Source organism: Muscardinus avellanarius (genome assembly GCF_963383645.1).
Source record: "Muscardinus avellanarius genome assembly, chromosome: 6".
Lineage (NCBI taxonomy): Eukaryota > Metazoa > Chordata > Mammalia > Rodentia > Gliridae > Muscardinus > Muscardinus avellanarius.
Genome location: NC_137791.1, coordinates 25096497 through 25123281, shown reverse-complemented (window position 1 = coordinate 25123281; position 26785 = coordinate 25096497). Strand labels below are relative to the sequence as shown.

At 42.6% G+C, this 26785-nt stretch overlaps 2 protein-coding genes across 2 annotated transcripts in view; one reads left to right on the top strand and one right to left on the bottom strand.

Annotated features, from left to right (window-relative positions):
- Positions 1–18412: 18412 nt before the first annotated feature.
- SPINK1 (serine peptidase inhibitor Kazal type 1) lies at positions 18413–18742 on the top strand (the record flags this gene model as incomplete). The annotated part of the gene is made up of 1 exon (XM_080697093.1): positions 18413–18742. The coding sequence occupies one exon, from the start codon at positions 18413–18415 to the stop codon at positions 18650–18652; it is 240 nt and encodes a 79-aa protein (XP_080553219.1). The 3' UTR covers positions 18653–18742.
- A 3641-nt stretch (positions 18743–22383) lies between these two features.
- MND1 (meiotic nuclear divisions 1) overlaps positions 22384–26785 on the bottom strand; it is a gene marked incomplete at both ends in the record, with an annotated part of 58549 nt that continues 54147 nt past the window's right edge. Inside the window, one exon of the mRNA XM_080697156.1 lies at positions 22384–22490. Within this exon, the coding sequence (XP_080553282.1) occupies positions 22384–22490 (107 nt within the window). The remainder of the gene's footprint in view (positions 22491–26785) is intronic.

Below are 26785 nucleotides of genomic sequence, written 5' to 3'. Positions count from 1 at the left end.
TTTTTAAGGTTAAAAGGCTTTATTAGAAAAATGACTGCATTAACAACTGCAAATTTACTGATATCGAAGCTTTGATCACCGTCCAGGAAACTATTTGATAAGAAAACAAATATGCAGGTTCCAAGGGGCTGTGCTCAAAAAAGGCATGCTTCCACATTCTTCTGTTTGCCTTGGTTACTCTTTCTTCAGATCTCTGAACTTCAGCCTGGAGTTGAACAGACTTCACATTCCCTCAGGTCATTCCTGGGACCCAGAGAAGAAACTGAATCTTGTGCCCATCGTAGGTTACTGGCAACCGTGCCTCTTAACGTTGGGTAGGTCTCAGCGGTCTATAGGAGCAAGCTGCTCCTGTTTTCATCCTGGGAGATAGGTGGGTGAATCCCTCAAGATAGGTCACGAGATGCTGGGGCATCACTATCATGTTGTAATTAAAGGATGAATCTCATCTCATTCTCCAAGCAGTATAATTTATGGGAGCAGGACCATATCATGGCTTCTTTGATTGCTGCTTGAATGTGCGCTTTCAATCCAGAGCAAAAGAAAAAATCAACAGTTTTATTTTCTACATTAGATTATTTTCCATGTTAAGATCCCATCCTACAGGTTGGAAAAGAACCTCAGTTCTTCTTGAGGATTGGTCTATCCACTTCCCAAGACCCTTCTGTAGCTCTGATGCCTCACAGTCTCAGGACGTGTGCATCCAGTCCTCTGCTCACGGAAGTTACCTACTGTGAAGATGCCCACTGGGGTCCAGCAGCTCTTGGCTTGAGGACCATGCCACCGTCACTTCTGTCTAGGCATATATATATATATATATATATATATATATATATATATATATATATTTTTTTTTTTTTTTTTTTTTTTTTCGGTACCGGCATGGAACCCAGGGGCATTCTACCTCTGAGCTACACCCTCAGCCCTAATTTTTAAGTCTTTTTTAAAATTTTGAAACAAGGTCTCACTGAGTTGGGAAGGGCCTCGCTAAGTAGCTGAGGCTGTCCACGAACTGCGATCCTCTGTCTTAGCCTCCCAAATGCTGGGATTACAAGCGTGCGCCCCACGCTAGGCATATTTTAAGCATTTCCTTCTGGGGGCTTCCCCTTTTTTCGGCACTGCGGCTAACAAGCTGTGCACAGCAGCGTACCCTCAAGTCTTCCTCTAAGACTTCTCCCATTTTACCTTTCTTTCCTGGACAAATTTCTTTCTAGGGCAAGGAATTCTTCCCTGAATGTTTTTGGCTGAGAGATTGTTTTTTAAATTTGTAGTCATACATCTTAATGGAGTACAAGATGGCGGAGGCATACAAGCACACGGGCTGAGAGCTTTTGACCATGCCCATCAATTCTCTCCATTAATTAATTAATTTTTGTGGTACTGGGGATGGAACCCAGGGGCATTCTACCTCCGAGCTACACATTCAGCCCTATTTTTTATTCTTTATTTTGAAACAGGGTCTCGCTGAGTTGCAAAGGGCCTCACTAAGTAGCTGAGGCTGTCCGTGAACCATGATCCTTCTGTCTCAGCCTCCCGAATGCTGGGATTACAAGCGTGCGCCACCACGCCTGGTGCGCGCTCTGTCTGTCTGTCTGTCTGTCTGTCTCTCTCTCTCATTTATTTATTCATTTTGGTAGTACTGGGGGTTGGACCCAGGGACATTCTACCTCTGAGCTATACCCCCAGCCCTATTTTTAATTTTTATTTTAAAACAGGGTCTCATTAGGTTGGTGAGACTCTCAGTACTCGCGGAGGCTGTCCTGGAACCTGAAATCCTCGTCTCAGCCTCCCAAGGGCTGGGATCACAAGTGTGCACCACCACGCCCAGCTCCTTTTACCTTTAAACCAACAGCAGAAAAGTTTAGGCTTTTGAAAACAAATGTTGGTATTTCTGCTCTCCAGGGATACACTAAAACAGTAAGCAAGTTGATATTTTAAAAGTAAGAAGATTTCAGCTGCAGCTTGAGGTCACATTTTCAGTAACAGTTTTTGGACACAAACAATGGATGTGCTAGCTGCAAATGATTTTTATTTTATTTATTTTTTTTCGGGTCTGGGGATGGAACCCAGGGGCATTCTTCCTCTGAGCTACATTCCCTGCCCTATTTTTCATTCTTTATTTGAAACAGGGTCTCACTGAGTCTCAAAGGGCCTCACTAAGTAGCTGAGGCTGTTCGCGAACCGCGATCCTCCTGTCTCAGCCTCCCGAATGCTGGGATTACAAGCGTGCGCCACCATGTCCGGTTTAAAAATGATTTTTAGAAATTTAACTGATTAAAGATAATCTTTCTCTCACCAAATAAGTATCTTTATATGAACCTATATGTGTAAACAAGTTGCAGTTCTCTGAAGTTAGTTCAAGAATTACTAAGATTTAGGCTGAGACTCAGTGGTAGACCACTTGCCCAGCATGGGTCAGGCCCTGGGTTCCATCCCCAGCACCACAAAATATTGCAATTTTTAAAAGGTATTAAAACTCTTTTCTGAGCTGGTGTGGTGGTGCACACTTGTAATTCCAGTACTTAGGAGGCTGAGACAGGAGGATTGCAGGTTTGAGGACAGCCTCGGCTACTTAGGAAGAAAATGAAGAATAAAAAATAAGACTGGGGGTATAGCTTGGAGGTAGAATGAATGCCCCGGTTCAATCCTCAATACCACAAACAAAACAAAACAAAACACAAGACACTTTTTTTCTGAAGAAAATTAACGCAGCATTTCTAATTTTGTAGATAATATTCCTTTTATACTCCAAGACCACTGAAGAGGCCCAAGTCTAGTACTTGCTTTCTAGGTTATAGTCAAGAAAGTAAAGCAAGAGTAATTACAAACATCTAAGAAGCTTACAGTATGTGTCTAGGAGATTCATCCTGCCTCGACCCTGTGAATGTCCTTCCAAACTCCCAGTGGGCCTGGCAGACTTAAATACAGCACAGGCCTGTGGTTAGGACAATTTCTTTCATCTATTGATTTATTCAGTTCCTTTAGGTTCTATACCCCAGCAGCACTGTACAATTTTTTTTGTGTGTGTGTGGTACTGGAGGTGGAACCCAGGGGCTTTTCTACCTCCGGGCTACACTCCCAGACCTATTTTATACTTTATTTGGAAACAGGGTCTCACTAAGGAGCTGAGGCTGGCTTCGAACCTGTGCGATCCTCCTGTCTCAGCCTCCCAAGCGCGGGGATTACAAGCGTGCGCCACCATGCCAGGCTATTTTTATTTTTTTGTTTTTTGTTTGTTACTGGAGATTGGATCCAGGGGCCTTCTAACTCTGAGCTACACCCCAGCCCTTAAAAAAATTTATTTTGAAACAAGGGTCTTGATGAGTAGCTCAGTTCTCATTAATATCCCGAGGCTAGCCTTGAATCTGTCATCCTCCTATCTCAGCCTCCCAAGTGCTGGGATTACAAGAATGAGCCACTACACCCGGCTTAATAATTTTTTTTTAAAGATAGCCGGGCATGGTGGCACATGCTTGTAATCCCAGCATTTGGGAGGCTGAGACTGGAGGATTGCAGTTCGTGGACAGCCTCAGCTACTTAGTGAGGCCCTTTGCAACTCAGTGAGACCCCTTTTCAAAATAAAGACTTAAAAGTAGGGCTGGGGGTATAGCTAGGAGGTAGAATGCTCCTGGGTTCCATCCCCAGTACCACACAGAAAAAAAGATATTAATATATATATTTATATATTAACTTAGTTCACAGAGTGCTTTATAGCCATCATCTTTCTGGACCATCATGATCTCTGTAAGCAGTGACATTTCGACATTTCTCTTCCTTCCTTCCTTCCTTCCTTCCTTCCTTCCTTCCTTTCTTTCTTTCTTTCTTTCTTTCTTTCTTTCTTTCTTTCTTTTTCTTTCTTTCATTTTTGGCAGTACTGGGGCTGGAACCCAAGGGCATTCTAGCTCTGAGCTACACCCCCAGCTCTATTTTTTATTCTTTAATTTGAAACAGGGTTTCACTGAGTTGCAAAGGACCTCAGTAAGTAGCTGAACCGCAATCCTCCTGTCTCAGGCTCCCAAATGCTGGAATTACAAGAGTGCGCCACCATGCCTGGCCGGTGACATTTCTTTTAAAAGGATCCTCAAAACAACAGTTGCAGCTGACTTTCACCTACAGATAAGCAGAACTGCGGGCTCACTCAATGGGGGATTCCTCTGGAAGTGTAAAAGATGCCTGCCATCACACGTTAGGATAGCCCTAAGGCCTCCGGGTGTGTGTGTGTGTGTGTGTCTGCAAATAACATAACTTTCACTGCTCCATCCTGAGAAAGAGACTGGAGCAGTTCTGAGAACTTACTGAGCAAAGGGTGGTCCAATGGATCGGTACCCTGGGTAGTATGGTGGCACACGCCTACAGTCACAGGACTTGGGAGACTGAGACAGGAGATCACAGGTGTGAGAACAACTTCAGCAACCTAGCAAGACCATGTTCCAAAACAAAAGATCAAAAGAGCTGAGGGTGTAGCCCAGAGGTAGAGGGTAGCTCAGAGGTAGAATGCCCCTGGATTCAATCCCTAGTACCGACCAACCAACCAACAAACAGAACACAAGAATTTTATATATATCTCCTTTTAAAGGTCATAGATCATAATTTAGTTCAGAGTAATAGAGACGCACATTGTGCTTGGTGGGCTTCCCCGGCCACCAGCTCTCTCTCCTTCACATATATCATCTTGAGATGGCATTGTATATTTTGTATATGTACACGGTTTATATATATATATATATATATATATATATATATATATATATATATGCATAGTTTATACATTTTAATGTGTGGATAGTTTACACATAAATCTCAGTTAAATTGCAAGTAGTAAAAATGTTCTTGTAACTTTTATAACAGAAAGTGCTGAGTAGAAAAGGGGAAGGGGGCTTAGGGATCTTGGCTTTTTGTTGGATTTTCTCTTCTTTCTTTTCCTCTTCTGTGCTGGGGATTGAACCCAGGGCCTTGCATGTATTAGGTAAGCACTCTACCTCTGAGCTATATCCCCAGCCTCCTCAGGGAAGAGAGAGAAGATGAATATATATATCTTATATATGAATATACATATATATACAACATATACAACAATGATTTTTATATTATATATTATAATTTTATATTATATTTTTATATTATTGCATATATTATACAATATATACAACAATGATTTAAAAAATACAGATCTGATCATGTTAATTTGGTTTCTTTCTTTCTTCTCTTTTTTTTTCTTTCTTTCTTTTTGTGTGTATACATATGTATGGGTGTGTTGTACCCAGGGGAAATCTACCTCTGAGCTACATCCCTCGCCCTTTTCTTTTTCCTTCCTTCCTTCCTTCCTTCCTTCCTTCCTTCCTTCCTTCCTTCCTTCCTTCCTTTCTTTGTGGTACTGGGGTTCCTGGAAGCCCTTCTACATCCGGGCTACACTCCCAGACTTATTTTATACTTTTTTATATTTGGAAACAGGGTCTCTTAAGCCAGCGTGGCTGGCTTCGAACCTATGTGATCCTCCTGTCTCCACCTCCCAAGCGAGGGGATTACAAGCGTGCGCCACCACGCCCAACTTCGCCCTTTTCATTTGAAATCAGGTCTTGCTAAGTCGCCATGCACTGGCCTCAAACCTGGGATCCTCCTGCCTCGGCTTTCCAGGGGATCACAAGCATGTGCCACTGTGCCCAGCTACGCATGTCCATTCTTTTGCTTCAGCTACTCAGTGGCTTGGTGCTGTCCACAGAGCTCGCAGTCTGGAATGGTCAACTTCTCTGGCCCTGCCTGCGGTCTCCCTCCCCCGGGCCTGAGGCTCAGGCTGACTTCCTTCCTTTCAGAGCCAGGTTTTTTTCTTTTTTTTTTTTAAATTAATTAATTTATTTTTTAAATTGGTGCATTGTAGTCATATATCAATCACATTGGAGTACAAGACATGAGAAAATATACAAGCACACATCATCCAATTAGCCCTCCTCCAGCCCCCATCCCATTCCCTCCCCCTCCCTCCATCCCACGCTTCTTTGGTGATTTACTTTGATACATTTGTTTATGTACCTCCTGCGTTTTAAAGAGGCTCCGTCCTCCAGTATTACATACCCTCTGATTGGTCACATTAGTTGCTTCACTATAGGGCCCTTTCTATAGCTCAACCTCTTCCTGTTGCCCCTTTCCTCCTAGTTATTGCTGATTAAGAGAAGCGTCTGATTTATATTTTCTGCGATATTTCTCTGTGCATGCTGCGTTGCAAGTACCGATCCCACTCTTGATGGCCCCAGTAGTGGCCTGGCTACTCAGTGGACTGATCCAGACCGCGCTGGCTCAAGCAGCGGCCTTGCCTCATGGGAGGCCCCAGTTCTGGTCTCACTGGCCCCTGCACTGGTCTAACCCCTAAGCTGGCTGTGGTCCCGGCCTTGGAGGCCGCAGGAGTGTCCTTGCCTCACGCCAGGCTCCGATGCTGGCCATTGGCCCCTGCACTGCCCTAACCCCTTGACAGGATTCCAATCTTGGCCTCGGAGGCCCCAGCACCGGCCTAGCCTCACGGCAGGCTCCAATGCCGGCCTCGCTGGCCCCAGCACCGGCCTAACCCCGTGGTAGGTTCCGTTCTCGGCCTAGGAGGCCCCAGCATTGGCCATGCCTCACGGCAGGCTCCGATGCCGGCCTCGCCTCATGGCAGGCTCCGATGCCGGCCTTGCTGGCCCCAGCTCCGGCCTAACCCCTCGGCAGGCTCCAATCCCAGCCTCGGAGGCCCCAGTACCGGCCTTGCATCATGGCAGGCTCCTATGCCGGCCTCGCTGGCCCCAGCACCGGCCTAACCCCTCAGCAGGCTCCGATCCTGGCCTCGGAGGCCTCAGTATCGGCCTTGCCTCACGGCAGGCTCCAGTGCCGGCCTCTCTGGCCCCAGCACTGGCCTAACCCCTCGGCAGCAGAGCCAGGTTTTTTTCTGTGGGAAATCTTCATGAGTCCGTCTCCATGATTCGCTGGGCTTCAGTTTCAGTGTCATTTCCTTCTTTGAAATTCCCCCACATGCCCACTTCCATCCAAAAGGCCTCAGTGAATCCTTCTAGCACCCTGTGTTTTGCATCATGGTTCTTATTACAATTGCTACTTACGGTTTTGTTCTGATCTTCCACAGGAGGCCAGAATCTTCACGAGAACTCGATTCCCTCTGAAGCCTCTGGTGTTGAGTGAGTGCCCAGTAAATACTCGCTAGTGAAAGAATGAATTATCATCCCAAATTTACCCCACACTTGGGTTCTAAGAGTAAGGAGAGGGTCCTCACATTGCCACCTCATGGAACCTCTGGCCTTTCTCATGTTTGTTGGCTCTGCTCCAGGAAACCACCTTTAAACATTTTTAAATTGGCAAATAACCGTATCTATTTATGGGGCATAATGTGATGTTTTGTGAGCACCGTACCTTTAAGACTCCCCGATTACTGATCTGTTCTGTGAAGCTGAGATGCCCCTGGACAGTTGCTCTCTTTCTCCTGATTCCCCAACATCCTCTGCAATCTTTATCATAATACTTACCGGTATGTAACAACCATTTCCATTTCTGTGTCTGTACCATGGTTATCTATAGGATATCAGTAGGACTATCTGTAGGTTATCTGGAGGACTCAGTCTCCGGGCATTTCACAAATGACTGGCGATCTCTGGAGTTGCAGGCTTGTGACCTCAATACTTGGGAGGCTAAAACAGGAGGTTTGAGGACAGCCTCAGCAATGTAATGAGACTCTCAGCACCTAGTGACATCCTGCTTCAAAACAAAAATAAGACGGGCTGAGGATGTAGCTTAGAGGTAAAATGTGCCTGGCTTCAATCGAGAGAGAGAGAGATAGAGAGAGAGAGAGAGAGAGAGAGAGAGAGAGAGAGACAGAGAGACAGAGAGAGAGACAGAGACAGAGAGAGAAGAATTAGATCTGATGCTTTTCATGCTAATTACAAAAAATGGAAACAATGGAAAGAAAAATGCTTTCTTGAGATTAGTAACAGGAGGAATTTAAAACAGGGCAATTGCCGGGCGTGGTGGCGCACACTTGTAATCCCTGTGCTTGGGAGGCTGAAACAGGAGGTTCAAAGCCAGCCTCAGCTACTTAGTGAGGCTCTCGGCAACTTAGTGAGACCCTGTTTCCAAATAAAGTATGAAATAAGTCTGGCAGTAGAGCCCGGAGGTAGAAAGCCCTTGGGTTCCACCCCCAGTACCACCCAAAAAATTAAAAAGTAAATAAATAAAACAGGGCAATTATTGGGGTTTTTGTCAGGACATCAACCTCATTCAAAAAACTTGTCTTTACATTTTTCCCCTCTTTTAGAGGGTTTTGTTCCAAACCCAGTTTCATTGAGTATATCAATAGTATCCTACACACAGGCGATTCTTTTCTTTTCTTTTGTTGATGTCAGGAATCAAACCCAGGGTTGTGCACAGGCCAGGCAAGTGCCCTACCACTGAGCTGTACTCACAACCCCCGCACAGGAGACGCTTATCCCTGCCCCCTGAGCTATTCAACTTTCAAGCTGGGATCCGAATAAGGGTTCTCCTTGCTCACTTCACTATCAAGAACTGTTGTAGAACAGTTACCATACATGGGCAGAGAAGCCTCGGAGCAGGGCTAGGGGAGGGAGGACATTGCTCCAGCCCCAGCAGTTACATAACCACACAGGAACACTAAAAAGCACAAGGTTCTGCCTTCCTTAAAAATAATACGGTCTAAAAATGTCTAAACATGCGCTCTGAGTTGTTGCAGTTAATAGATGAAAGATAATAGAGACGGGATCTCAGTGGGTTGACGTGGCTACTACTTTAAATAACTTTAGATCTCTGGTGTCTTCAAAGAAATATATATGCAGGGTTTCAGTAGTGGCAGAGTAAATGTCATTTCCTTTTTCACTGGCGATGAGTCATGAATGTTGACCTACAGACTGTCCCCAAACGCGATGCATTCCAATAGTTCATTTCCAAGTTAGTTGTTAGGAACTTAGAACATAGTTTCCCATAGAAACAATTTTAGATGTGGTAGTTTAAATGTCCAGATAAGGCCAAAGTAGCCCATTTACCCATACATAATTTTACTGAAGATAACCAGTATGTATAACAATGCCTTTTTTTTTTTTTGTACTTGAGATTGGACCCATGGGCATTTTACCTCCAAGCTATACCTCCAACTTTCTTAAATTTTTTTTTTCCAGGTCTGGGGATGGAACTCAGGGGCATTCAACCTCCGAGCTACACCCTCTACCCTATTTTTTATTCTTTATTTTGAAATAGGGTCTCACTGAGTTGCAGAGGGCCTCATTAAGTAGCTGAGGCTGTCCACGAACCGTGATCCTCCGGGTCTCAGCCCCCCCGAATGCTGGGATTACAAGCGTGCACCACCACGGCTGGCTTTCTTAAATTTTTTACTTTAAAATAGAGTCTAAGCCGGGCGTGGTGGTGCACGCTTGTAATCCCCTTGGTTGGGAGGCGGAGACAGGAGGATCACGAAGGTTCGAAGCCAGCCGCACTGGCTTAAGAGACCCTGTTACCAAATAAAAATATAAAAAATAGGTCTGGGAGTGCAGCCCAGAGGTAGAAGGGCTTGCAGGAACCCCAATACCACCAAAAAAAAAAAAAAAAAAAGAAAGAAAAAAAAGAAAAAAGAAACGAAAATAGGGTCTAAGTTGCCAAGGCTGTATTTGAACCTGCAATCCTCAGCCTCCCAAATACTGGGATTTTAGGTGTGCGCCTCCATGCTCAGCATAACAATGCTTTTCTACAAGAAAATATGTCCCAACTTCTAAGCTGGGGTTTCTACAACTCTTTTCCCCTTTTCTTGAATTCCAAGGTGAAGGAGTGCTGAGGCTGGTTGGGAGGTGGTGAGGGTGGGCAAGGAAAAGTAGGCTCCCCCAGAATATTTCTTTTTGTGTGTGTGGTACTAGGGGTGGAACCCAGGGGCTTTTCTATCTCTGGGTTACACTGCCTGATCTATTTTTTTTAATATTTTATTTGGAAACAGGGTCTCACTCAGTAGCTGAGGCTGGCTTCGAACCCGTGCGATCCTCCTGTCTCAGCTTCCCAAGAGCTGGGATTGTAAGTGTGTGCCACCACGCCCGGCCTCCTCCTGAATATTTCTAGGGATCCCAGAATGAGAGGAACGCCTGACAGCACAGCCGCAGTCCACCACATCTGTGACAGCAACCTCTGCCGCTGTATTTGCGTCAAGGAGGGCCTTTTCCTCTGCAGGAGCTACCTGAATGCTCATCCTGACATTGCCCTCTGTGGAACGCATACTGCGCGCTACAGCTGTGTCCACATTATTTCACCTAATTCTCCAAATAATCTCACTATCTGTGAAGCCAATTACTTTATCTGCATTTAAGAAAGAGGACAAGAAGGCTTAGGGGTGTTAAGTAACTTGCCCAAATTCATGGTCAGAGCCAGGACTTAAACCCAAGCCCGCTTTACTCCAAATTCACTTATTCTAGGGACTGAGAGAACGTTTCTAACGGCCTGTTGTTTAGTTTCCTGTTTAAAAGCTGGAATTAAGTCAGCAATGGTTCCCTCAGCAAATGGACTAGATTAACCAACTCAAGAAATAACAAGGGTCTTCTACGTGGACCACGCAAGGAGGAAGGTGCTAGACATGTAGTGGGTATAAGAAGACGTCCAGACACGAACACACAAAGCCGGAGATGACCAGGGTCAGGTGAGTTGACATGGTGTAAATTGCTACCTGTTCAGGTCAATAGCCTACGGGAGGTTGCCCTGAGCTGGCTTTTCGCAGAAGGCTCCACAGAGGGTGCAGGGTCTCAGAGGGTGCAGGGTCTGAGCTGGGCCTCAGATGTGGGTTTTGATAGAAGCCTTGTCTCATGAAGGACTCAGCTAGCAAAGACCCCCATGCCAGTGATGCTTTAATTAGGAGGGGCAAGCCGGGCGTGGTGGCGCGCGCTTGTCACCCCAGCATTTGGGAGGCTGAGACCGGAGGATCACAGTTCGCAGACAGCCTCACCTATTTAGTGACGCCCTCTGCAACTCAGTGAGACCCAGTTTCAAAATAAAGAATTAAAAATAGGGAAAGGGGGTGTAGCTTGGAGGTCGAATGCCCCTGGGTTCCATCCCCAGACCTGCAAATAATAATAATAATAATAATAATAATAATAATAATAATAATAACAACAACAACAACAACAACAACAACTAGGAGGAGCGAGTTGGAGCTCTTTGATGTTGCAGAGAAAGGGCAGGTGGAAAAGCTGGGACCAGAAGGCACAAAAAACTCTAGAATTTGTTATAAATTAGTTTTTTAGAGCTGGGCGTCATGGTGCACGCTTGTAATCCCAGGATTTGGGAGGCTGAGACAGGAGGATTGCAGTTCACAGACAGCCTCAGCTACTTAGTGAGGCCCTTTGCAACTCAGTGAGACCCTATTTCAAAATAAAGAATAAAAAATAGGGCTAGGAGTGTAGCTTGAGGTAGAATACCCCTGGGTTCCATCTCCAATAACAAATAAATAAGTTTTTTGAACCAATAATAGCATTATATAGTCAAAAGAAAAAAAATTTCCTCTCATATAACCACCATTAGTAATTATCTTATAAATTTGTTTATTTTTCTCTTGTGAATAGACAAGCAATTAAAAATATGTATTTTTTTTGTGGTGCCAGAGATGGAACCCAGGGGCATTCTACTTCTCAGCTACACCCCCAGCCCTATTTTTATTCTTTATTTTGAAACCGGGTCTCACTGAGTTGCAGAGGCCTCACTAAGTAGCTGAGGCTGTCCATGAACCACCATCCTCCTGTCTCAGCCTTCTAAATGCTGGGATTACAAGGATGCGCCACCACGCCTGGCTAAAAATATGTCTATATTCTTAGTTTCTTCTTTTATTTATTAAAAGGTAACATGTGGTTGTAGAAATTTTGAACAGTAATAACCTACTTTATGTATATTTTACTATTTAAAACGATGACACTTGTTAAGCAAATAAGTGTGGTTTTACTAAAGAAATATTGAGGCCCAGAATAGGGTAGTAACTTTCCAGACAGAGGTGGACTTGCTGTGTTTGTCTGCTTTTTGTCACTGTGACAAAACACCTTGGAGAGTCAGCGTGGAGGAGGAAAGGTTTACTGTGGCTGGTGGTTTCAGAGGTCAGCTGGCTTCATTGCTCTGGCCTGAGGTGGGGCTGCACTTTATGGTGAAGCGAAGTTGCTCGGCTCCTGGCAGCTGGGAAGCCTAGAGAAAGGGGTTCTGGGGTGGGGGGAAGGGCGCAGGGACAAGATCCAAACCATGCCCCCGGGGGCTTCCTCCCTCCAGCCAGACCCCACCTCCTACAGTTCCCATCACTTACCAAGTCCATTCAGTTTTTTTTTTGGTTTTTTTTTGTTTTTTTTTTTGGTGGTACTGGGGTTCCTGGAAGCCCTTCTACCTCCGGGCTACACTCCCAGACCTATTTTTACATTTTTATTTGGAAACAGGGTCTCCTAAGCCAGCGCGTGCGGCTGGCTTCGAACCTGCGTGATCCTCCTGCCTCCGCCTCCCAAGCACTGGGATTACAAGCGTGCGCCGCCACGCCCAGCATCCATTCAGTTTTGAACCTATCAATGGATTAGTCCACGGATGAGGTTAAAGCCCTCGTGATCAGATCATTGCCCAACAGCCCACTTCTGAACACTGCTGCACTGAAGACCAGGCCTTCAACACAAAGGCTCACGCCTTTGGAGGATATCCCAGATCCCAACTTTAACACTCACCCAGATCAAGTCTATATCTGTGACTCCAAACCCAAAAAGGTAAGGGATTTGGTAGGTGAGTCTTGGTTGGTGAATGTTCCTCTTCAGTACCTCCATGACACCTTGCGCACAACGCTCCCTACTTTCTTCATAGTTTTATAATTACCTGTTTCTGTGTCTGTCTCTGCTAACTGGACTGTAAGTTCTTTGGGGCAAGGATTATAGAGCTCATTTATCTTTGTATCATCAGCATCGAATGCTCTGTCTGGCAAATATGAGATAGTAAATGAATATCAAATGGTTTAATGAGTATCAATAAAAGGACTGTTGAATGAATGTGAATAACATGTACAAAGAATGAAGGGAACAACTTAGCTGGTCCCTGTGGTGTCAGGTCATAAAGGGAAGGAAAGGCCTATGTTTCCACCAGGTGGTGTAGTCCCATGAAATGCTGTGGGATGTGTTAGGAAAGACCAGGCAAGAGAAGAAAAGAGCCCAGATGGTGGGAGGGGAGGAGGACTGTGAAGCAAGGTCCCTGAGCACTCAGGAGGGAGCTGGGCATGGAAGATAGTGGAAAGCTGGGCATGAACAGGAAGTATGGTATGAAAATAATTGTAGGTACAGGGCTTAGGACTTTAGTTAGAGATTAGGAAGTTCTGATTATGCACAAAGGGTTCAAACTAAAAAAAAATCTAGTAGAAAAAAATCAAGGAAAGTAGATTAAAGAGGTCTGAGTGACAAATGTTTGACGTAGCTGCAGGGACTGAATAAAGCGGACTGAAAAGTAACAGCTGCCGTATGGCCCTTCTGGAATAAGGCCAATTATCATTTAAATAAGCAAAGGCACTGAGAAACCATGAAGAGCATCCATTTGGATTTGGAGATATAAAGTTGGATTTTTTTTTTTAATGTCACTGACTCTGAGGTGTTTTGGATCTATGGAGATGAAAACTCAACATGCCTTCAGGAGTTTTTGTGCATTAGGAAGAAAGCCATCTGACCTTTCAAAATATATTTAGTTCTAGCCGGGCATGGTGCCACATGCCTGTAATTCCAACACTTTGGAGGCTGAGAGAGGAGGATCGCAGGTTCAAGACCAGTCTCAGCAATTTAGCAAGATCCTGTTTCAAGGAGGGTATAGGTCAGAGGTAGAATTCTCTTGGGTCCACGCCCGGCAATAACTTCTTTTAGGAGCACAGCTTCCAATATCTGTCCATTTACAAGAAACTTAAGCAGCTGGGCATGGTGGTGCATGCTTGTAATCCCCGAGCCTGGGAGGCTGAGACAGGAGGATCGCACAGGTTCGAAGCCAGCCTTAGCTACTTAGTGAGGCTCTCAGCAACTTAGTGAGACCCTGTTTCCAAATAAAATATAAAATAGGTCTGGGAGTATAGTCCCGAGGTAGAAAGCCTGTGGGTTCCACCCCCAGTACAACAACAACAACAAAAAATTAAGCAACCTTTTAGGTGCTAAATTATAGTTATGCAAAATAATTGTGATATCCAGGCATTTTATTTTATTTTTTTGGTGGTACTGGGGGTGGAACCCAGAGGCTTTCTACCTCCAAGCTATACTCCCAACCCTAATTTCAAAAAAAGAAGTCACTTTTCTGGATGCATTAAAGGGTGCCACTGTTGTTAAAAAATGTATTTTTGTTAAAAACAAACAAGGACTGCCCTGACACCACCCCGAAGGGCTGGATACATGTCCATTGAACCTCAGCCCTCCGTGAGGCTGTGCTTTCTGGTGAAGCCCGAGTCCCCGTGCCTCCCTCGGCCCGGCACGCAGCCCCAGGAGAGCAGTGGCCACTACAGCAGGTGGGAAAGTAGCAGCAGGGACGAAGTCAGCGTGCACCCCGTGTCTAGCCCCAAGGGGGGCTCCCGGGCGGGCTGGGGATCGCCGTGAAGCTGCTGGACAGAGTGGCTCTCCTCTGGGTCATCTTCATCCTGGGACAGTCACTGGCTACTTATGTACACAAGTGCAAATAAATAAAGGCTGCCCAGCCCCCCCCCCCAAAAAAAAAAACCAAAAACCCAAGACATTTAAATCCCTGTAGAAGCCGGGCGTGGTGGGGCACGCTTGTAATCCCTGCGCTTGGGAGGCTGAGACAGGAGGATTGCACAGGTTCGAAGCCAGCCTCAGGTACTTAGTGAGACCCTGTTTCCAAATTAAAAAAAAAAAAAAAAAAAAAAAATGTCTGGGAGCATAGCCTGGAGGTAGAAAAGTCTCTGGGTTCCACCCCTAGTACCACCAAAACAAAACAAAACAAAAACAATCCCTGAAGATATGAACTGATTTTATTAGGGTACTTAGGGCAAAATTTTTGTTTCAGTTGACCTAAGAATCAAACCAAATCTGCTCCAATGGAAACTGACTGAGCAGGTGAAATGCAGGCAGGGGTGGGTCTGCAGAGCCCACAGGCAAGCAACAAGTGCGTCTACTTAAAACATGGCAACCACCACTAGGCAGAAAAGAATTCTACATCTGTTCAGTTTAAACAAGTTAAAGTTCCCATAGTTACTTTTCAACATTTATGAGAAAAATGAAGCCTTCCAAGTTCAGACTTGCAAAATAACTCATCCTTCCTCTTACTGCCAGTCTCAGATCAGTAGGTATATTCTAGAGGTTTTTCAGAAAACATCAGAGCCTTATTAGAAAGCTAATCTTTAAAGACCTGTGGACATGAAATACAAATTGACTTATTTATTAATAAATTCCAACCAAAAGAAAGTATTTGTTTTTGATAACAGATTCCCAGCTAATTCTATAGAAACCTTTTCAATAAAAATTTACTTAGTACTGGGTTTTCCCATGGTGAAGCCAATTAGAACATCCTCAAGGCCATTGTCCTTACTCGTTTTCTATAAAATTAATTGCTGAGCTGGGCATAGTGGCGCACACCTGAAATCCCAGTACTTGGGAGGCTGAGACAGGATGATCACAGGCTTGAGCAATGTAGCCAGATTAATATGTAAAAATATATGTAAATTAATATGTAAAAACTGGTGATGCAGCTCAGTTGTGTTGTACTTGGCTAGCATCTGAGAGGCCCTGAATCTTGTCCCCAGCACTGCAAATAAACACATACATTAAAATATCCAAAGAGCCAGGCGTGGTGGCACATGCTTGTAATCCCCGCGCTTGGGAGGCTAAGACAGGAGGATCACACAGGTTCGAAGCCAGCCTTTCTGGTTTAAGAGACCCTGTTTCCAAATAAAAATATAAAACAGGTCTGGGAGTGTAGCCTGGAGGTAGAAGGGTTCCATCCCTAGTACCACCAAAAAAAAAAAAAAAAAAAAAAAAAATCCAAAGAAACTAGTCTTCAAATATATAAATAATGCCAGCCAAAAGACAAAATTAAGAGAAACTTATTTATTTTTGTGGTGCTAGAGGTTGAACCTAGGGACATTCTATCTCTAAGCTACACCCCCTACATTTTTTTATTTGGAAACAGGGTCTCCATAAGTTGTTAAGCACCTCACAAAGTTGCTGAGGTTGGCTTAAAACTTGTGATCTTCCTGTTTCAGTCTCTCAAGTACTGAGGTTACAGATGTGTGCCACCACATCCAGCCATAAATTTAATTTAATACAAAATGACCTTGAGATTTTCTTCTGCAACTATTAAAGTTATATAATATAAAGTCAGTTTGTCAGGTTGGAACAACATTGTGACTTAAGCAAGAAAACTGCATGCTAGTGACCCTCTAACTAATGACGTGTATTGAGCCATTCCTAGTCACCTTGAGCTGATCTGCTGCGGTGTGAAGAGAGAGCTCAGGGCACTAAATCATCCAGCTTCCTAACGGTGCCGAAGAATCTTAATTTTCATGTGACATTTTACAACCTGAATGTATTGGTCTCAGAGACTTGGGAGGCTGAGGCAGGATTGCAAGTTCAAGACCAATATGGAAATGTTTTGAGACCCTATCTCAAAAAAGGAAGCTGAGCGCGGTGGTCCATGCCTATAATCCCAGTACTTGGGAAGCTGAGACAGGGGGATCAAAGGTTTGTTCATAGGCCAGCATCAGCAATTTAGCAAGATCCTGTTTGAAAATAATAAAATAAAAGAGCTGGAGGTATAGCACAGAAGTAGAATATACCCTAGGTTCAATCTCTAGTACCAAAATTAATTAATTAATTAAAAATAAAAAGAAGTTTGGCACAGTGGCACACATCTGTAATCACAGTACTTGGGTGGCTGAGACAGGAGGATGGTAAGTTTGAGGCTAGTAAGCCCTAATTTAGCAAGACCCTGTTTCAAAATAAAAGTAAAATAGGGCTGGGAATATAGCTCAGAAGTAAAACATTCCTTAATTCAATTCCTACTCACATACACACACACCCCTATTTCTACAGCTTGGGCAAAATAAAATACACAGGCTATCAGTACTTGATTTTTCAAGGGCAGGCAAAATTTTTTTTAAGGGTCAGATAGTAAATATATTTGGCTTTGTAGGCTACATGCAGTTTCTGTCACATATTGTTTATTTTTTACATCATTAAAAAATGTGGCTGGGTGTGGTGGCACATGCCTGTAATCCTAGTACTTGGGAGGCTGAGATAGGAGGACTGAGGTTTGAAGATAGCCTCAGCAAGTAATGAGATTCCCATCCACTTAGTGAGATTCTGTTTCAAAATAAAAACAAAATAGGTCTGGGGGTACAGCTCAGAGGCAGAATGCCCCTGGGTTAAATTCCCAGTACCCCATTAAAAAAAAAAAGTGAAGAAGCAGCAGAAACTAGGCCTTAGATTTGACACCAAGAGTGCTAGTTTACCAATTTCAAATAACAGAAACCATTAACCTTGAGATTTCAACTATGAGTATTTTGGAAGAAGACAGCCATGGTGTCTGACTTCTATCTCTCACAAATAACTTTTTTAATCAGGCCAAGTATATCACATAAATCCGCTCTAGTGGGTCATTTCATGATGCAGTGTATTTTTCTCCTGGCATGTAAACAATATCCAGGAAGCATATCCTGAAAGGGAGTTTAATGCATGATTTTGAGACAAGATCCATCACCTGTCACATTTTAGCTGTTCTTATAAGAAATGATACTATATCAGCTGAGAAATGTTTCCTAGATACTTTACTTCCATCATATTCTCAAAGAACAGTATCATCAGATTTACAATTTAGGCTTTCTTGCTCAAGAATTACTAGGGTGGTCTTGCATTTGGGTTGCCAGCTTACTCATTTCCTCTTCTAATCCCTTAAAGACCATCATGTTTAATAAAGTTAATAGAGCATCTATCTGAGACAGGCCAAGAACTGTATAATCCCATTAGACTAATGATGTGGCAAACACCAGAGGAAAAGTCATACCCTGTTCATCCAGGGTGAAGTGCGCTGGTCCTGGCCCTGTGGCAGAAAGGACATTCCAGTGATTTGATCTGGCCCGGGACAACCATGAAACTTGCAGAATATTGTAAAATCTTTTTTTTCTTTCTTTTATTTCGGCACTGGAGATGGAACCCAGGAGCACTCTACCTCCAAGCTACACCCCCAGCCCTATTTTTTTTCTTTATTTTGAAACAGTGTCTCACTGAGTTGCAAAAGGCCTCACTAATTAGCTGAGATTGTCCGCAAACCGTGATTCTCCTGTCTCAGCCTCCCGAATGCTGGGATTACAAGCGTGCGCCACCACGCCTGGCTTTTTTAAGAATCTCTTAAGAAAGTAGTGGTAAGTTCAGCAGAGTTTTCAACTGACCCCTGGAGACACAGAACTTCTGCCATGAAGGTGACAAGCATCTTTCTTCTCAGTGCCTTGGCTTTGTTGAGTGTATTTGGCAACACCACTGCCGACTCTCAAGAAAGAAAGGCTAATTGTGACAGTGACGTGTCTGGATGCCCCAAGATTTATGATCCCGTCTGTGGGGCTGATGGAAATACATATTCCAATGAATGCATGTTATGTATTGAAAATCAAAAGTGCCGCATTCCTGTTCTTGTTAAAAAGTCTGGGCCTTGCTGAAAACCAAGGATCTGAAATTCCTTAAAGTCACATAAAGTTGGCCTGATTGTTGAATAAACACATTTGAATCCTCAAAAAACAAAAAAAAAATGTCTTGAAATTAAGAGCCGGGAATGGTGGCGCATGCTTTTAACCCAGTACTTGGGAGGCTGAGACAGGAAAATAGCAGGTTTGTGGCCAACCTCAGCTACTTAATGAGGCCCTCCTCAGCTTGGTGAGATTCTGTTTCAAAAATAAAGAATAAAAATAGAGCTGAGGGCTGTAGCTTGGAGGCAGAATGCCCCTGGGTTCCATCCCCAGCACCACACACACACACACACACACACACACACATACACACACACACACACACACATACACACACACACACACACACACAAAATAATCTCTTAAAATTAGGATAGATATTATTTCTGAGAATTAAAAATATCTACATGCGAAGGAAGTTGATAAGGTAGTTATCAGCTCTCATCTACCTCTTAAACTTCACAATTAATTGAAAAGACATTGGGATCATCAATTTTAGCATGACTTCCTGAATCAAATTTGGTCCTAGGTCACGTATATGACTTTAGGTCTACCCAAGTTATACCACATAAATCCTCAAATCAATAACAAAACCAACCCAAGACTAAGGATTACCTAGAGCTTGGCCGGAGCAATGGCCCTGGGTTACTTAATCAGTATCTCTAATTTCAGTCAAGAGCAACCTCATAACAGCAGCTCCTAAGAGACTGCTTTATAGTAGACTGGGGCTGTAGCTTAGTGGTACAGCATGTATTTAGCATGCAAGAAGCTCTGGGTTCAGTTCCCAGTATTCCCTACCCTAAAAAAAACCAACAGTGATGTGCTGGGGCAGACAAGTCAACTGTTTTTATTTTTTAACAACAAATTAAATGCTTAACACAGCATTAAGTGGAAGAGTAAATTAATCTAAACTGTGATGGACTTTATTATGATAAAAAAGAAGTTAATAAACGATGTGGTGGTGTACCTCTGCGCTCTCAGTACTGGAGAGGCTGAGACAGGATTGCATGTTTGAGGACAGCCTCAGCAACAGGGAGACCTTCAGCAACCTAGATAGACTGTGTTAAAACAAAACAAACAAGCTGGGGTCAGCAGCTTTAAGGTAGAATGTACATAGGTTCAAACCTCAGTACCACAAAAACAAAACAAAGGTAATGAAAATGATACATTTGTCATTCCTTATTTAACTATATTTTATTACTACTTAGGCCACGGAAATTACTTATCTGTATGGTAGAAATGCTACATAACTGTGCTACTCAATGTCTTTTTCCTTTCTAAACTGTCATCACACTGGTGAACACTGGCTGCACTGGGTCTATTTATACCACACAGACAGGAGGAAACTATGTCTCCCCTCACCCTACCAGAGTCAGGCAGTAAACACTTGACAGCACATTATTTTTAAAAAATTTTTATTGGTGCATTGTATTTATACATCATAATGGGGTAAAAAACTTGTGTAGACATAAACGCACACATCACCCAGTCAGCCCCCACCAAGTCCCAAGCCCACTCCCTCCCCATCACTCCCTCTCATGCTTAGTGGTTGACTACGATATGAATAAGTACCTCGTGTTAACAGCACATTATTGGCTTAAAGAAGATACCATAATCTCTGATTAGTTCATGGACAGACCCATCTCACTCATTCTGTGCTTGATCCAGAGAGAACCAAAATTTTTAAAAAGTTGACTAGGTATTCATATTATAGCATGTTTTAGAAATGGCTTTTTTAAACATAGATACTTTCTAAACATAAAAGGTTATTTTCTAATAAACAGCAAAAGGGGTCTGAGAAATTTTGGAATTACCACAATTAGTGTTTTAAGGAAAGGTCTATAATAGGTTATTTGTATTTTTTGACTTTTGTCTCTTACATCAATTATTTTTGCCTGTGAAAAAGAGCTGGTGCCCTAAGGCAATATAAACTGGCTGTACCAACAAAGATAGACCAGTTTTCTACTGCCCACCGCCAGGAAATGATTAACCAGGCCCAGAGCAACTCCCTACAATACAAAGGCCAGATTCACAACAAATGGCTTGAATGCCATTTGAGTCATTTCAGAATATGGAAGATTTCACTCAAGCTAAAAGAATATCAAAAGTCAACAGTATAAAAGATTATGAAATGTGTATAAAGGTCATTACCAGATTAATTTTTATTTCTATAATTTGGGAGTACCCACAAATAGTCTAAAGTCTAAACTGGTAAAAGATATGTTATTTTTAACCTATTTTTTTCTTAGTTGAAAAAAATCCCAGAATTCTATATAATTGGTGATGTGTGCTATAAAAACACAACTATATTCTAAAAAGCGCATAAATCAGCCATACGTGGTGGTGCATGCCTGTAATCCCAGTATTGAGATTGGAAGATTGCAGGTTTAAGGACTGCAGTGCCTGGTAACTGAGTCAGACCCTGTTTCAAAACAAAAAATAGGGCTGGGGGTATAGCTCAGAGGTAAAGTGCTCTTGGGTTCAATCCCTAGTACCACAAAAAACCAACCAAAACCAAAAGAGTGCTTAATTCAGGACAAAGGGCTATATACATGATTGCTCTTTCTCTAATTTTGAGGAATACCATTTTTATATTTTTTCCTGTGGAATATTTACAAAGATGATGCGGTATACTGAGTAACAATCACACATTTTCTACCAAATATTAAAAACAACTACTTAGGTTCCCCCCTCCCCAGAACTGGAGATAGAACCCAGGGGCATTCTACCTCTGAGCTATACCCCCAGCCCTATTTTTTATTCTTTATTTTGAAACAGGGTCTCAGTGAGTTGCAAAGCGCCTGAGTAGCTGAGGCTGGCCAGGAGCCACGATCCTCCTGTCTCAGCCTCCTGAATGCTGGGATTACAAGTGTGCGCTACCACACCCGGTTTACCATTCAGGTTTTAAAGGTTATTGGTAGGTTTTAATGTGCATTTTTATGACAGAGCCTTCAAATATACATTTAGTATTTAATGTTTGATTAAAACTACAAAATGTCATAATTTTATTTATTTATTTATTTTTGGTGGTACTGGGATTCCTGGAAACCCTTCTACCTCCGGGTAGAAGGGTTTCCACAGACCTATTTTATATTTTTATTTGGAAATAGGGTCTCTTAAGCCAGCACTGCTGGCTTCGAACCTGTGCGATCCTCCTGTCTCTGCCTCCCAAGCGCGGTGATTACAAGCGTGCGCCACCCCCCCCCCCCCGCAAAATGTCATAATTTTGATCTTTGAAAAATCATCTGCAAATCTTACTTGACTAAGGTGGATGGCTTTACTTGCAGCTTTTGATGTACAAAAAGTGTGAAGAGCTGGGCGCAGTGGCACAATGCTTGTAATCCTAGTACTTGGGAGGCTAAGTCAGAAAGTTCGCAGGTTTGTAGCCAGCTTTAGCTACTTACTGAGGCCATTCACAACTTAGTAAGACACTGTTTCAAAATAAAGAATAAAAAATAGGGCTGGATGTGTAGCTTGGAGGTAGAACACCCCTGGGTTCAGTTCCCAGTAAAACACACACACACACACACACACACACACACACACACACACACACACACAGTGTGAAGAACATCTATATTTTATACTTTATTTAAAATTAATAAAATGACAGTTACTGGTAAGTAACAATTTAGTACAGTTGGATAATGTTTTAAAATTTACATATTTACAAGTTCACAGATCCTCTATAACCACTGGACATTTTAGTCTATGTAGTCAAAGTCTTCTGGAATCCCAAAATTTTTATCAATTTTATTTTCTTCAAGCCCAAATTTTTTTTTGGCCCAAGATTTTATTGCAAATATATTATCTATAAAAAAATTAAGAAATATTAAGAATTAAAAACACAACCATAAAACATTTCTAAGATAATCATCTTCATTGTTCCTTTACTTACATTACTTTCAGATGTATTAAAATAAGAGGTTTTCTCTATTTTCAAGAGTAATGAAAATAATTATAGACAAAAGGAGATATTTTGAACAAGTAAACAGATCTCATTAAAAATTTCATTAAGTTATTTTCTGCTAAAGAACACATAAACTTAAGAATAGTACAAAGACAGGGCTGGGTGATGGGATCTTTTATGCACTTCTACCAGAGGCCAGACCCTGCCACCTCAGGAATGAGAGTTGCTCCTGTTCCCATAAGAAACACGTTCTCTCCAGACCTTCTTCCTCCCTTTCAGAGGGTAATGGCTTCCAGACATCAGGCCAGTGTCAGGGAGGGGCGAGGAGGAGGGGAGGGATTCCCTCCTGAAGACTAGGATAGGAACAGATGTGTCCTCAGCATACCCCTGGGGGACTTAAGATACATCTTACACTGGAAAAGTGTATGTCTTCTTAAAAGAATTTATCCCAAGGAAAGAAAACAAACTGTATATGAAGACAAGGATCTTCATCCCAATAATGACAGAATAAGAACTAAACAAACCAAAATCAGAACAAAACAAAACGCAATGTACCACTCTGCCTCTTGGGAAGGGGCCTCTGAGGGGCAGAGGGCAGTGGCTCACGCGGGCAGTGGGGAGAGGGAGGATTTCCCCGATCCCACATGTCCCTTTCGAGCACATGTACAGCTTCACTTATTTAGCTAGTTATTTTGCAGTACTCGGGCTGGAACCCATGGACTCACAAGTTACACAAGCACCCCCCCACGGAGCCACACCCCCAGCCCTCATACAGCTTTCATCATCAGAACCAACACACGCACAACCAAGAACGCTCTCAGAAGACCAGACCTGCCGACACCTTGGTTTTGGACTGGAAGCCTTCTGAGTGGCAATAAAATGAATTTCTGCTCTTTTAGCCACTCTGTGGCGGTTTGTTCTGGCATCTCTAGCAAATTAATACATGGAGTTCCACCACTCTTCAGTATATTGTTTTGATGAAAATTAAATTCCAAAATAAATTTTTTTTTGTAGGTCTGGGGATGGAACCCAGGATGGAGGCATTCAACCTCCGAGCTACACCCCCAGCCCTATTTTTAATTCTTTATTTTGAAACCGTGTCTCACTGAGTTGCAGAGGGCCTCACTAAGTAGTAGCTGAGGCTGTCTGCGAAACGCGATCCTCCAGTCTCAGCCTCCCAAATGCTGGGATTACAAGCGTGCGCCACCACGCCTGGCTCAATTCCAAATATTAAATAATGAAACAAACTTTTAGAATGTAGATTTCGAAGGTAAATACTATCGCCTCACATAGAAGAGTGCTAACAAAGTGTCATTTCTTTCCATTAAGGTGTTATGGGATATCAACAAATACTAAAATGAATCATTAGTCTTTGTAACAATAAAGAATAAAGAATAAGAATCTTTACTTTTCAAAAATGAGACTTTTAAAATGATAGCATGAGGGGTACTCCTGATCTGCTTAGTGCTACACAATCAGAACATTCTTGCCAACCACAGCAAGTACCAAGAGGACCCACTGCTACCAAAGACAGACGTCATGTGTATTACAGATATTATAAAATGTAAAGAACCTATTCCTTCAAGCAGACACAAGACAGAGAAAATATGACTAATTTATTACTAAACTATTCCTAAGTGATACGTGTATTAGAGAGAAAGGACCCAGTATATGATGTTCATGGCCTCCAGCACAGGCTCCACGAGTACATACAGATTCCTAGGAAAGGAGAGAACATATCTAATGTTGGAGGAAGCTCCCAGGAACAGACTTAAATCTGGCTCAGGGGAAAATAAAATGAGGCACCAGAGTGAGGCTATTCAATAACCTCTGTAGGAAGGGATTTCTGGTTTACCACTGGACAAAAAAACAAAAAAAAAAAAACAAAAAACAAACATTTAATATAAATATTCAAAGATTAAAAACAAATAAAAGTCTCTACAATGAACCAACTCAAAGAAGGCTGATTAAACACTTCCTTGGAAGCAGGGCGTGGTGGCACATGCCTGTAATCCCAGTACTTGGGAGGCTAAGACGAGGATTGCAGGTTCCAGAGTACCCTCAGCAACCTAGTGAGACCCTGCTTCAAAACAGAAATAAAAAGGGTAGGGATATAACTTAGAAGTGCAATGCCCCTGGGTTCAATCTCCAGTATGGAAAAAATAAAACAAAACAAAAAAACAACAAAACAGAAAACCCCTGAAACTTCCTTGGGTCACTAGATATCTGCCTTCAAAAAGACAATATAATTCACAACCTTGATAGTTCATCCTATATCAAATAATTTCCCTGCTATATAGACATTTTTATAAATGGAGAAAGAAAAATTTTGCGTTTTTACAAAAACTTTAAGACTGGTAGAATTCCTGTTAGTTTATATGGCTGCATATCCATAATACATACTTGGAATAGGAGGGGCAATATCATTTACAATGAGCCTATGCTAGGAGCTCATAGCAACCCACCTCCTCATGCATTAAGAGGTCTATCTTGTTTGGGGGATGCAGTTCAATTGGGTTCAATGTGCACCCTACCCTTAAAACTCTATTCTTAATTATTAAGCAAAGTTTTTATTTTATTTTACTTAGTGGTACTGGGGATTGAAATCAGGGACATTCTTCTTCTGAGCTATACCCCTAGTCATTTTTTTAATTTTGAAACAGGGTCTTGCTAGGCTGCTGAGAGTTGTGCAAAGTTGCTGAGGCGGGCCACAAACCTGTAATCCTCCTTTCTCACCCTCGCAAGTACTGGGATTACAGGCATGCACCACTACATCCATTTTAAGTAAGGTTTTATATAATTTGTTAAATCATACTTTGAGTATATTCAGTGTCAAAAAACATTTATTTTATTTTTGTGGTGCTGGGGATTGAACCCAGGGGCATTCTACCTCTGAGCTACATTCTTAGCCCTATTTTTTATTCTTTATTTTGAAACCGATCTCACTAAGTTGCAGAGGGCCTAAGTAGCTGAGGCTGGTTGCAAACCTGCAATCCTCCTGTCTCAGCCTCCCAAGTACTAGGATTACAAGCATGCACTACCATACCTGGCTCATAAAACATTTAGATGTGATATTTCTATATGTCCTTAAGCAATCTTTCATTCTATAAAACTACTATTCTCTCAAACTACATTATTAAGCAGTAAATATTCTTAATTCTAGATACACTTTAAGGACTTTGTTAGGTAAAAAGAAACCAAACTTAACCAAAGCTATATGATAATTTTCAGCTATAAATAATACTGATTTTAGCTGGGTGTGGTGGTGCACGCTTGTAATCCCAGTACTTGGAAGGCTGAGACAGGAGGATCATGGTTCGCAGCCAGCCTCAGCTACTTAGTGAGGCCCTTTGCAATTCAGTGAGACCTCAGAGGTAGAATGCCCCTGGGTTCCATCCCCAGTAAAACACCCCCCCCCAAAACATACCGATATTTTCTTTTTGTTTATTTTGAAGAAAGGGAGATATTCTGAAGTATAATTTGTGTTATATTTTATCTCTTTTTTTAATATGCTCTTATTGGTACATTATAGTCTCACATACCTCTCTCTCTCTATATATATTTTTTGGTGGTACTGGGGTTCCTGGAAGCCCTTCTACCTCTGGGCTACACTCCCAGACCTATTTTATACTTTTTAAAATTTAGAAACAGGGTCTCTTAAGCCAGCGCGGCTGGCTTCGAACCTGCACAATCCTCCTGTCTCCGCCTCCCAAGCATGGGGATTACAAGTGTGTGCCACCACGCCTGGCCATACCTCTATTTTTTCATGTTAGAAAAAATAAGTCGTAACCTCACATGGAAATAATGGTTCTTATCAGTTGCTTCTGCTATTCTAAAAATATCTTCCTTTTACATGCTTTTTTTTGTGTGTGTGTGGTACTGGAGGTAGAATCCAGGGGCTTTCTACCTCTGAGCTATACTCCCAGACCTATTTTATATTTTATTTGTAAACAGGGTCTCACTAAGTTGCTGAGAACCTCACTAAATAGCTGAGGCTAGCTTTGAACCTGTATGATCCTCCTGTCTCAGCTACCTAAACGCTGGGATTACAATCGTGCGCCACCATGCCTGGCATCTTTCACATGCTTTTTAAAGTTCCAGGTTGGGAGCCAGGCGTGATGGCGCATGCTTGTCATCTCAGCATTTGGGAGGCTGAGACTGGAAGATCACAGTTCAAGGACAGCCTCAGCTACTTA